This window comes from Anomaloglossus baeobatrachus, chromosome 2, assembly GCF_048569485.1.
Source record: "Anomaloglossus baeobatrachus isolate aAnoBae1 chromosome 2, aAnoBae1.hap1, whole genome shotgun sequence".
In the NCBI taxonomy this organism is placed as follows: domain Eukaryota; kingdom Metazoa; phylum Chordata; class Amphibia; order Anura; family Aromobatidae; genus Anomaloglossus; species Anomaloglossus baeobatrachus.
In genome coordinates, this window is record NC_134354.1 from 232,799,762 (window position 1) to 232,813,201 (window position 13,440).

A 13,440-nucleotide genomic window follows, 5' to 3' on the forward strand; every position below is an offset into this window, starting at 1 on the left:
TCAGAGACTGGAACCGTCTCCTTCCTCAGGGAAAAAAAGAAAACCGAACTAGGAGGTCACTTGAATATTAAATCTTTATTAATACATAAAAATGTATCTGGTCTCCCTGAGGAAGACGCTACGAAACGTGCGCGCGTCGGGGCAGGCGTCACACACGTGGAGGAGGCTGTGCTCTATGACTTTAGGTGATTATACCACTATTTTAGTGTTTCATTGTGCCGATTCTGACACTCTTTCAATCCAACTTAAATTACATGTTTCACCTTTTTGTTCATACAATTGAGCCGTTGCCTCCCCCTTTTTGCATTTCACCTGCTGCTCTGAGGCTGTAGGTTTAGTGTGTTGTGGAATTCTAACATGATGGTTATCTTGCTGGTTGTCATTTTCTGCTGATTTAACTTCATTACTGCGGTATGACCTTTTCCAGCACTTGACACTTAACTGCATTTACCTATTCATAATTCTTCCATCGTCTTTGAATTCCCTTTCACTACACCCCTTGCCTCATTATTACATTACATTATTGTTATGATCCTCACATGCTATGCAGGTTTTTGACACCTTTTTTCCAGTCAACAGCCGTGTGTTTTATTATGTGTTTAATTTTTATGTATTAATAAAGATTTAATATTCAAGTGACCTCCTAGTTCGGTTTTCCTTTTTTTTGGTTTAGTATATTCAATCCCGAATGGTCCCATTGATCCCATATCCCCACACTTTGATGATATCATATTATTGACTTTCATTTCATATTTATTATTAATCTGGTGTGGTATGGATTTCATCCTCTAATTATTGGTGTTTCACCTGGCAAAAAGACTGACCAAAAAGGGATAACAGGAGCAGATGCTTGCACCTTGTGCTGATCTACTACCTTCTGTTAATCATATACCGAGTTTACAGATTGATGCAGTAACATTTCTTGATCTAGTGATTAAAACTGACCTTTGAAAGACATATATAAAGGCGATAGCTTGCATGTCAGAAGAAAAATTAAGTAATGCTGTAGATGCATTAAAATATGCAATGATTTCTCAAGATCAGGTTAAGGTTAAATGTTTTTAGTTTGCTTTTAGTGACAAAAATAATTTTATAAATCACTTTATCAATGTAAAAACACTGCAATTAGTGTTTTCAGACTCACAATCACACAGCTTTTGTCATCTAGTGCTCCCCTTCCATATATGTAGCCATCATGTTCTTCTCCAGAGAAAGGTGGTACATCCCAACCTTCAGGAGGGGCCGGTACAACATCCAAGTGAGCAAGGATCATGTAGGGTTGTAGACTTTGATCTGAGCCTTGGACTGCAAAAAGGTGGCTATATTCTGCCACCACTTCATGTTTAATAATACTTGAGGAGAATACTCTGGGAAAAACTAAATTTGGAAAAAAAGAAAAATTAATTCAGAGAAAATATTAGTTTATTTCTGAATTTTACAAGAAGGTCCCACTAAGAAGCATCATATACAGTACATCAGCCAGTATGCTGAGCCTGATTCCACCCCAAAAAAATGGCATGGAGTTGCCAGGACCAAGAAACATTATTTACACTTTTGCTAATCAAACCGATAAACCAATGTCTGTAGGTTGCCCCTGTAACATTTTCTATAAACAATGTCACTCTGGATCAGTAGTTAGGCAATTTATAGCACTGAACCCCCTTTAAGTGTACATCTCAAAGATGTAAATTCTAAAGTCTTTAAGAGTAGCTAAGTGTCCAAATAGCTACATGAATGAGAGCAGTATTTAGACCTCACATCATAAGAAATAATGTGATGACTACAACTAATAGTACAGCAGACATGAACTGTGTCTCATTACAAACACATATGCAGCTGCAGATGTCCTCTCAGAAACTGAAGCACTATCTCACAGGAAGCCAGTGGGAGGGGTAAAGCACTGTGAGTAGAGAGCTGATAGCACTGTGAGTAGAGAGCTTCAACTGCAAATGTGTTTTGTAATGAGACAAAAATTAAACTCTGCTGTACTGTGAAAGTTGTAATAACAACTGCACTGAGATCTGGAGATCATACTGTCAGTCGTTACATGTCACACACTGGTAATGCACATTTAATTTAAAATAAGCTCGGGAAGCAGATTCTCTGGGGGATCAGAGCCTGTCCATACATCTTAAAAGTCTGTTTACACATTAGGAAAAATGAGGATTTATCTGGAATAATTTTTATTCAACTTTCTATGACTTGCATATCCATATAGATAGCTTAGGAGAGTTGAGCCAACTGACAGATTCCCTTTAGGCCAAGTTCACATGATCATATATTCGGTCCGAGTGCTGTGAGAAAACAAATATCACAGGGACGGCATTAGGACCAATGTTAGTCAACTAGGCTATCCAGATGAAAGTTTGTTTATCACGGACCAAATCTGCATGTGAAAAAAAAGAATGGTCTCCTACACTTATTTATTCCATATGTTCTATGAGACGTGCATATTCAAGTGTAAGAGTTTTGCAAAAAAATAAATAAATAAAACAAAAACTAAAATGGATCCCATACAGAGTAACCAAATACTATGCGATTTTTATGGATGTATTACAATTTTTTTTTTAAACAAATAGATTTTTATTGAATTTTCAGGGTACAGGAGAATAAGGGAGAGGAGAAATCATGAATAATAATCAGTTTTGTATAGTATATATTATAACACAAAGCAGTATCAAAGCAGATAAACTTGTTGACTTTTCCGAACGCAAAGCAGATAATTGGACTTGGTTAAAACAACGTGGTCAGAGGGGCCACCAACAAAGGCCCTCTACCATGAGGGTCACTTGAGCAGGGTAGGGAGGGAGAAAAGAAAAGAAGAGAAAAAAAACAGAAAGATGACAACAGAATACTAGAGAAAGAGTAAGTTTAGAAGTACTGCAAGGTTATTTCAGAATGTGACTGTAGAGGGGGATGAGAGGAAGGCCTCCCACTGAAACCATTTCTCAGCGACAAAGTCCAGCTCTTGCTGAGAGTGCGCAATCAAGGTTTCCATTTGGTAGGTCAAAGAGATCTCTGAAAAACATTCCTCCAGCGACGGGGGATCCAAAGACCTCCAATGCTGGGGGATCACTGTTTTTTGCAGCCTGCAGTAAGTGTCGTAGAAGTGATTTTTTATAGCCGGACTTGGACATGGGGAACATATACAGCAAAATTGCTTCCGGTGACTGAGAAACTGAAATTCCTGTTACCTCCAAAGCCACCCTAAGGACCCTTTCCCTGAAGGCACTTATGGTTGGACACGACCACTATTGTCCCGACTGTTACCCCACATCTCCAACATGTGTCAAGGACTGCAGGGAACCATCTATTCAGAGTGAAAGGAACCCTGTACCACCTAGATATTATCTTAAAGCTGGTCTCTTGGGATTTAGAGGGTGAAATATCAGTCCCATGGAGCTTTTGTGAAGGTTTTATGAAGTTCTGTTTCCCATGCTTTACAGTAAGGTGGGAGGGAGAGGAGATGTTTTTGAAAAAGCATTTTATAGATGGCCGAGGTTGCATGTGGGATGATAGGCTGTGTTAGGCAGAGTGATTCGAAGGTGGTCAAGGGATGTGTCAGTGTCCTGCGGTCAGGGATTGAGGCATAAAAATGTTGAAGTTGGGTGTATTCAAATCCATGTCTCGGGGTGGATGGCTTATCTCCCAAGATGGCACCTAAAGGTAGAAGCACACCAGCTGGAGCAACATGGTACAAATGTAGAGGACGAGATTTGGAGCTGCCCAAAAAGACCGAAGAAGTGAAACCCTGGCCGAACTTGGGGTTCGCTGTAATGGAGAACATAGGGCCGTCTGAGTCCAATAACTCCCTTTTTATCGAGGGAATGGTTAAAGTTTTCAGAGTGTGGACTACTGTGTAACGAATGTCGAGGCTGTTCAGAAATGGTGTGAAGCGCAACAATGGGAGAACCCCTACCGAAACCGGGCAGATGTCAGTCGCAATGCGTACCCACAACTTCAATGAATAGTTATGAAGCAAGTCCAACACACGAGCGTGAGCCCCGCAGCTAAATAGTAGCGGCGACAGTCCGGCAAACGCGCCCCCCCCGCCTCTTTTGGATGAACCAGCACATCCCATCGAAGGCTTGGATGTTTTGATGCGCAAACAAACTGCCTAAATTGTCGCTGGAGCCCCAACCAAAAAGATGTTGGAATGTAAGAGGGAACACTATGTATAAGGTATAGCAATCTTGTGAGGATAGTCATCTTAAGGATATTAATACGTCCAAACCATGAAAAGCCATGCTGTTCCCATGTAGCTAAGTTGGTCTCAAGCCTAGAGAGAAATGGTTGGAAGTTCAGCGAAAAAAATCTGGAGAGGTCAGTCAGATGCCCAAGTATGTTATAATGTTGCCCGGAGGCCATTTGAATGGGTAATGAACCATTAAGGCACCCACCGTGTCGCCAGGAAGAGAAACGTTAAGAGCCTCCGACTTATCTATGTTAATATTAAAGTTGGACCATTACCAAAGCGTTCAAGCACAGACAACAAAGTGGGAAGCGATGTGAGTGGGTTAGTTATATAAATCAAAAGGTCATCCGCGAAGGCCGAGCACTTGTACTCCTTAGGCTACTTTCACACATCAGTTTTTTCCCCATCAGGCACAATGCAGAAAAAAAACGGATAAAACGGATCCAGCGCCGGATCCATTATATCCCCATTGATTTGTATTAGCGCCGGATTGTGCCCGATGGCCTTGCGTTACATCCGGCGTAATTGGCTAATGCGGCAGCCGGATGGAACGTCTCTTGTAACATTTTTTTGTCTGTGACAAAAAAAAAACACATCGCGCCGGATCCGGCGTGATTTACAATGGAAGCCTATGGACGCCGAATCAGACGTATTGGCGCAACAAACGGATGCTTTTTGTAAACTGAGCATGCTTCAATTTATTGAAAAAAAACTGATCCAGCAAAAAAACGGACGGAACGGATGCAAAAACGGATGTGCCTGATCCTTTTTTTTACATCGTATTTTTCGCTTTATAAGACGCACTTTTGTTACCCCAAATTTTGGGGGAAAGTAGGGGGTGCGTCTTATAAACTGAATATACTGCAGGGTCCGCTCTGGAGCGGTGCTGGGGGCAGGTGACAGCTGCGAGTGGCAGCGTTTGATCTCCTGCTCCCGCTGATATAATATGCATATAAGATACTGTCAAAGGCCTTCTCTGCGTCAAGGGATAAGATCATAAGGGGTGTCTTATGGGCCTTTGAATAATTAATAATGTCTATGGTTTTAAGGGTATTGTCTTGTGCCTCTCTACCTCGGACAAAGCCCACTTGATTGGGATGGATTAAGGACGGGAGTAGGGGATTTAATCTGTTTGCAATTAATTTAGCAAAAATCTTAAGATCAATATTAAGGAGGGAAATTGGCTGTTAACATTTGCAGGAGTGTGGGTCCTTCCCTGGCTTGGGAATGACTGCAACAGGGGCGGTTGTAGTATGAAGGGGGGGGGGACGATGAGGAGTCTGAGATGGAATTGAACACTTCCAGCATCAGCGGGAATAGGAGTATGGTTAATGTTTTGCAAAATTTCTCAGTGAAACCATCTGGGCCGGGCTCTTGTTTCCGGGGAGGTCTGATATTTCGCTCATTAACTCCGCAAAGCCAAAAGGTGCCTCCAACACGGACACCACCTCCGTACCCAAAGGCTTGAAGGGGGATGTTAGTGGTGAGGAGGGGTACGCCGGAGGGGGGAGATTTATTTCGAGTAGTATAACCGGAAAGCAAGCATCTTCCCTGCTTTGTTTCCAAATTCGTAAAAACGGCAATTTCCAACCTGAAGATACCTTTTATAAGAACTGTCCAGAAGCGGTTTTACCTCTTACCAAGCTTTAAGTAGGTCCCTAAGAGTCTTAGTAGAAAGAGCGTGTTTATGGCAGGCAGTATGGAAACAGTCGCTAGTGAAGCAGGTGCAGTAGGGAGAGCTGAGGCAGATGACACAACAGGAACAGGCCAGTACCAAGGGTACGGTCCGGGCACGAAGACAAGGAAAGGTAATGCACACTGAAATGGAGACACATAGTGGACAAGGGGACCTGAAAACTAGCTAGCTATGGAATGGACAACTACCCACGTTGCTCAGGAAAGTGGGTGTGTGTTTAAGTACCCAGTGCCTCTCATCGATAGGCTGAGAGGCACTTCTAGGAAATGTCTGGCTGGTCTTTTAAGAGAAGAGCAGCTGTGCACGCACCTGCCCTAGGCGCACACCCAAAGGACCTGTGCGGCATGCATAGGCTCCGGGAGGAGGAAGCAGCGGAGATAAACATGGAGGATCACATGGATGCCAGGCAAAGCAAAGCGGGCCGGCAGTGCCGGTGAGTCGGCGTCCCTTCAGTGAGGAGGGCGAACATTGCAGGGACGCCAGCGCTACACTCTGTATGGCATCCAATTGTATTTGCGCTCCCACAGACTTGAATAGACAAGTCTCATCAGATTTAACAATGAAACTAGTGCATTCTGAGTTTTTTTTCAATAGTACAATGCAGATGAGCGATTTTTTTTCAAGGACTGTTAAAATAAAATACAACAAAAATCATGTACGGAAGGTTCTGAGTGGTTGTTTCAACAGTATTTTGCACTTGCTGCTGCATCCTGTACTGGATTTGTATTGTGACCTGGCATTTGGTAAGGATGCCTATTTTCGGTGATGTGGTTTCAATTTTATATCCTTTTTGGCAAATCGCTTTTGATTTTAGTGTAGGGGCTCTCAAAACAATGAGGACCCTTGGCATGGGTTTCGAGGTTGCATATTATGGCCAAAAAATTGACCAATACCTTATTTATTTTATACATCTTTTTCATCTTTATATTGCATATTTAACATCAATGTTTCATCAGTAGGAGATTATGACTAGAGAATAGGGCTGAGCGGATCTGAACTGTAAAAGTCCGGACCAGCCCAGTTTCAAAGAGTTCTGGGTGCCCGACCTGGATCTGGGTGCACGATCTGGATTTGGCACTGGGGAAAATAATTTAAAAATAAAGAAAAACAGAAATAAAACAGAGTTTCATACTTAGCGAGACTCTGTGTCATGGCGGCACACTGCTTCCGGGGCGCGCATTCACTTCCTGTACTATGCATCGTATACACACAACTTTCCGCGTTTTCACCGCACACGGGCCATCCTCTCGTCTGTGATTGGTTGCAGAAACACGCGCCCCCAGCCTGTGACAGTATCTGTTTGCCGTGCAGTTACCGCTGCTCAGTCATTGTATGGACAGCCAGCGGTCATGCTCTATGGCCGCTGGCTATGTAGCAGAGCTGAAGTGGTGTTGGACCTCGTGTGGATTACGCTGGAGCTGCAGGGTGTTGGGGGTTAATAAAGTGGTGAAGGAGGGTGTGTGTTTTGTACTTTATTCCAAAAAGGATTTTTCTCTGTGTCGGTGTTTATTTACTGTCATTTACAGGTTAGTGTGATGGAGGTATTTCATAGACGCCTGTGCCATTACTAACCTAGGGTTTAGTAGCAGCTGTGCGCTGCCTGCTATTAGCCCCTTATTACCTCGATTGCCACTGATCCAGGGCAATCGAAAAGAGCCGATATTGCACCGGGATTATAACATCTACACTGTGTGCAGAATTATTAGGCAAATGAGTATTTTGATCACATGATACTTTTTATACATGTTGTCCTACTCCAAGCTGTATAGGCTTGAGAGTCAACTACCAATTAAGTAAATCAGGTGATGTGCATCTCTGTAATAAGGAGGGGTGTAGTGTAATGACATCAACACCCTATATAAGGTGTGCTTAATTATTAGGTAACTTCCTTTCCCTTGGCAAAATGGGCCAGAAGAGAGATTTGATGGGCTCTGAAAAGTCCAAAATTGGGAGATGTCTTGCAGAGGGATTAATCAGTCTTGAAATTGCCAAACTTTTGAAGCGTGACCACCGAACAATCAAGTGTTTCATGGCAAATAGCCAAGAGGGTCGCAAGAAGCATGTTGGGCAAAAAAGAAGCAAAATAACTGCCCATGAATTGAAGAAAATCAAGTGTGACGCTGCCAAGATGCCATTTGCCACCAGTTTGCCCATATTTCAGAGCTGCAATGTTACTGGAGTATCAAAAAGCACAAGGTGTGCCATACTCAGGGACATGGCCAAGGTAAGGAAGGCTGAAAAATGACCACATTTCAACAAGAAACATAGGATGAAACGTCAAGACTGGGCCGAGAAATATCTTAAGACTTATTTTTGAAAGGTTATATGGTCTGATGAAATGAGAGTGACTCTTGATGGGCCAGATGGATGGGCCAGAGGCTGGATCAGTAAAGGGCAGAGAGCTCCACTCCGACGCCAGCAAGGTGGAGGTGGGGTACTGGTATGGGCTGGTATCAACAAAGATGAATTAATGGGACCTTTTTGGGTTGAGGATGGAGTGAAGCTCAACTCCCAGACAACTTCTTCAAGCAGTGGTACAGGAAGAAGTCAGTATCGTTCAAGAAATAAATGATTTTCATGCAGGACAATGCTCCATCACATGCATCCAACTACTCCACAGCGTGGCTGGCCAGTAAATGTCTAAACGATGAAAAAATAATGACATGGCTCCCTTGTTCACATGATCTGAACCCCATAGAGAACCTGTGGTCCCTCAAATGTGAGATCTACAGGGAGGGAAAAGAGTACACCTCAGAACAGTGTCTGGGAGGCTGTGGTGGCTGCTGCATGCAGAGTTGATCGTAAACAGATCAAGCAACTCACAGAATCTAAGGATGGTAGGCTGTTGAGTGTCATCATAAAGAAAGGTGGCTATATTGGTCACTAATTTTTTTGAGTTTTGTTTTTACATGTCACAAATGTTTATATTTCTAAATTTTGTGCAGTTATATTGGTTTACCTGGTGAAAATAAACAAGTGATAGGAATAAATTTGGTTTTTATTAAGTTGCCTAATAATTCTGCACAGTAATAGTTACCTGCAAAAACAGATATCCTCCTAAGATAGCCAAATCTAAAAAAAACCCACCCCAACTTCCAAAAATATTAAGCTTTCATATTTATGAGTCTTTTGGGTTGATTGAGAACATAGTTGTTGATCAATAATAAAAAAAAAAGTCCTCTAAAATACAACTTGCCTAATATTTCTGCACACGGTGTAATAGATGCAGCAATAGCGGGTGACTGTGGGCTGGAATACCAGCCCCCAGCCGGCATTATCATGGTTGGGGATGAAAATTTGTTGTTTTTTTTTAATTTAATTTAAATAATAATAATAATAATAAATAAAAAAAAAAAAAGCAGCATCACCAGCACAGCCGCACACTTCTGACAGGAATGTGCATGTGTTTCTGAAAGATACTGACACGCAGACACTTGCACTGCTTTCCGCCCACCAGCCATCCTGCCGCCTGTGATTTGTTGCAGTCAGCTGACACACTGCCACTCAGGGTGGGGGCGCGTCTAGCTGCAACCAAATACACGCGCTGGTAGGTGGGCAAAACAATGAATATTGAATTGTTGGCTCTGGAAGGGAAAAGCGTGACCAGGAAGGAGTTTGCGGCCATGTCAGAGCCTCGGGTGAGTATACCGCACACGCTCCTTCCCCCGTATCCCTTCCACAAACATTTGTAATCTCCGGATTCTTGTCCCCATAGACTTTTAAGGGATCCGGCAGGGATCAGCGGGTCCTGGATTTTGGTGGATTCGATCAGCCCTACTAGAGAACTGATTGTCAGCTTTTGATGTACAATACACTGCACATAGCTGGAAGGCTGCCAATCAGTGTGGGTGGGGGTTAAACAGAGTTCAGAATTCAGAGAACTGCTACATCTGCAGCACAGACAACAAGCAGCTCAGTAAGTGACGCATCCGTGGAATCAGGGTCTCTGCTCCTACATTATGCTGCTCTCAGATGGATTAGCAAACCCCTGATGAGATTCCCATTAAACTGCATGTCACTATATTCCTGCCCCTCAGTCACAATTAAATCAGACAACCACTCTTCGAAAACTTTTATGATAACCAATGGAACACGTCAGGGATGTCCATTATCACCGCTACTTTTTGCCCTGATTATGGAACCTTTGGCAGAATGTATCAGATCAAACGAAAAAATTGAAGGTATTTCCATAGGCAAAGTAAACTTTAAAATAAGTCTATTTGCGGACGACGTAATTATGACTCTTAGCGACCCATTAAACTTCATCAATGAGACCAACAAAATTTTAAAAGAATTCTCCATTGTTTCAAACTTTAAAATTAATAAGAAAAAGTAAAAAATTCTAGCTCTTAACCTCATCCCAACAGCACAAGAAAATCTTAGAAATAATGTTAATTATGAATGGGTTACAGACGCCATTGAATACTTAGGTATTACTTTCACAAAAGATATTAAAAGCACCTTAATCCTCAATATGAATAAACTCACAACTCAGATTGAAAAAGATTTTGCAACATACAACAAAACCGAAACGACATGGCTTGGTAGAATATTGGTAGCTAAGATGTTTATTCTACCCAAAATTTTATATACAATTAGATGTCTACCTATCATCATCCCAGACGAATTCCTAGTCAAATTGCAAAAATCGATCAACAAATATGTCTGGAATAACAGCAAAGCAAGGGTGGCCAAAAATACATTGTTCAAAAATATAATTAATGGAGGATACGGCCTTCCTAATATACAAGCATATTATTACTCAAATTTATTAAAACAAACCAACAACTGGTTATTAAAAAATGAAAATACTCCAACTTGGGTTAACTTGGAACTAATATTATCAGGAAATAATTCTTCTTTCCGCTCTCCTTTACTGGAACAGTTACTAAACTCTGGAGGAAGAAAATCCAATACCTACGATAGCAGCACTATTAATGCTGCATTTACTTCCTGGGAAAAGATTTAAAGAGTTTCCAAAGACAAAATGACTTTTGAAGTCTTTAAAAATACAGAGACAAAAAAATATAGATTTGTCAAACAATACGGAGACAGTAGATAGATGGATCCAGTCAGGGATAAAATATATAAAAAATATATACGATGGTGCAAATTTTACCTCATTCTTCCAACTTAAACTACAAAATAATATACCAGATAAAGATATGTATTTCTTCCTAGAAATAACGAAAACCATCAGGAAACTTATAGAACCCAAAGGTAAAATAAACAAATTCATACTTAAATTGATAAACAACCCAAATAACAAACTAATATGGAGTCATAAGAACATCTATCATGCCTACAATTCTGAACTCACCACAAGAAAAATGATACACATATCCAGTTGGGAAAAGGACTTGAAAGTAGAATTCACCCAAGACCAATGGGATAAAGCTCTTAAAAACACATACCTTTCCAATATCTGCACTACATTACATGAAGCTGCTTATAAGATTTATACCAGATGGTATTTCTCTCCAGACAAAGTAGCTAAAATATTCCCAAGCCAAAAACCAACATGCTGGAGAGGTTGCGATACAAAAGGTGACATTGTTCATATTTTTTGGAGCTGTCCTAGAATCAGAAGCTTATGGCAGAAAGTGTCTAAAATAATAAATCTGATAATGCACTCAAAAATAAGTCTAACCCCACAATTAGCTCTATCATCGATAGATTTGGATACAATAAACATACAATACAGGGCCATCGTAATTCATATCCTTCTAGTTACCAAAGTCGAATTGGCGGCACGTTGGAAATCCAATAAAATTACAAATATTTACGATCTAATAGAAAAAATATCCCTTCATAAGTTCTATGAAGAGAAGCATGTTCTGATTAACAACTCTTGGAACAGATTTCATAAAAAAAATGGGACCCATGGACTGACTTTATTAACAACTAAACATAATTTTAAACCTAATCTAGTTCTAATTCTGGTATAAACGTAATACATGATACTTATTCAATTAGTTTAATAAGAAGTTGTTTGTCTACATCCATCTCCTGACATATTATTTGAAAATCATACTTTGTAAATACTTAATCCGACTGTATGTCATAGTTTTTACCAATGTTATGTTTTTTATTCTTTTGTATATGTCTATATTATTTGTTTGATATAGCATGAAGCAATGCTATACAGCACATTCTGTTTTATTGTTTTTGTTAGAACTGTTTTATGTATAAACTTTGAAAACCTAATAAAAATTATTGAATCATAAACTGCATGTCAGCAGCACTTAGTGGTTAAATACTGGTGGGGAATATGACTGCTTGTAGATATCCATGAATGGCTAAATTTAGTGAAGTAAACCCCAGATGGCAGACACATACCTTTTCTGATGTATTCTCCAAGCTCAGCGAGCGCTGTAACATTCTGCTCCTCTTCAGAAAAGGAAACTGTAGGAATCTGGATAGCACCTGATAATCGGATAGGAAGACTTGTGGTACAATTGGTAATGTACATACAATTTGCTTAGTACAGCCCGTGCTGTGGACAGTAGCCTTTGCTATACAATCTACCTTGCAGCATTTCATCCTTTTTGCTAAGTCAGAAAAAGAGATATGCATCTTCATTTACATATGATATATTATTTATACCATAAAACATGCATACACTTCATGCCCAGATTATGTACCATAAATGCACCATGCATTCAGGTTGCACATAAACACAAGTCATATAATATATCATGTTTACAAGTTCTATATCTTTAATAGGTGTCTATTTTTCGTTTCTGCACTCTCGTTTTTATCCTCCCCTTATTCTAGAGCCATATGCTTTGTACTTTTCTGTCAACTCAACATAGCCATGTGAGGGCTTATTTTTTGCGAGACTAGTTGTGATTTTGAGAGTCACATACTAATTTATCATATGATGTACTGGAAAGCGTGAACAAAATTCCAAGTGTGGCAACATAGCAATAAATAAATGCAATTCAGCAATTTTTTTAATAGCGTATTTATAGCGTTCATTTTAAGTTAAAATGCCCTGATATTAGGATTTTCCAGGTCAGTATGAGTACAAAGATAGCAATCATGTATAGTATTTGGTTTATTTGAGTATACGACAGGGGGCTTAGATTTATAGTGCCACTGCAGTGCTGAAATAATAATGAAGGGAATTTTGTTTACTTACCGTAAATTCCTTTTCTTCTCGCTCCTATTGGGAGACCCAGACAAATGGGTGTATAGCTTCTGCCTCCGGAGGCCACACAAAGTATTACACTTTAAAAGTGTAACCCCTCCCCTCTGCCTATACACCCTCCCGTGCATCACGGGCTCCTCAGTTTTGGTGCAAAAGCAGGAAGGAGGAAAAACTTATAAATTGGTCTAAGGTAAATTCAATCCGAAGGATGTTCGGAGAACTGAACCATGAACCAAAAGAACAATTCAACATGAACAACATGTGTACACAAAAGAACAACCAGCCCGAAGGGCACAGGGGCGGGTGCTGGGTCTCCCAATAGGAGCTAGAAGAAAAGGAATTCACGGTAAGTAAACAAAATTCCCTTCTTTGTCGCTCCATTGGGAGACCCAGACA

At 40.6% G+C, this 13,440-nt stretch overlaps 1 protein-coding gene across 1 annotated transcript in view; it reads right to left on the reverse strand.

Moving 5' to 3' along the window:
- Nucleotides 1–13,440, reverse strand: part of PM20D1 (peptidase M20 domain containing 1) — a 124,667-nt gene that overhangs the window by 91,146 nt on the left and 20,081 nt on the right. Inside the window, exons 2-3 of the mRNA XM_075333685.1 lie at nt 12,231–12,317; nt 1,145–1,377 (exon numbers count right to left, since the gene is read on the reverse strand). Coding sequence (XP_075189800.1) covers nt 1,145–1,377; nt 12,231–12,317 — 320 coding nt within the window. The remainder of the gene's footprint in view (nt 1–1,144; nt 1,378–12,230; nt 12,318–13,440) is intronic.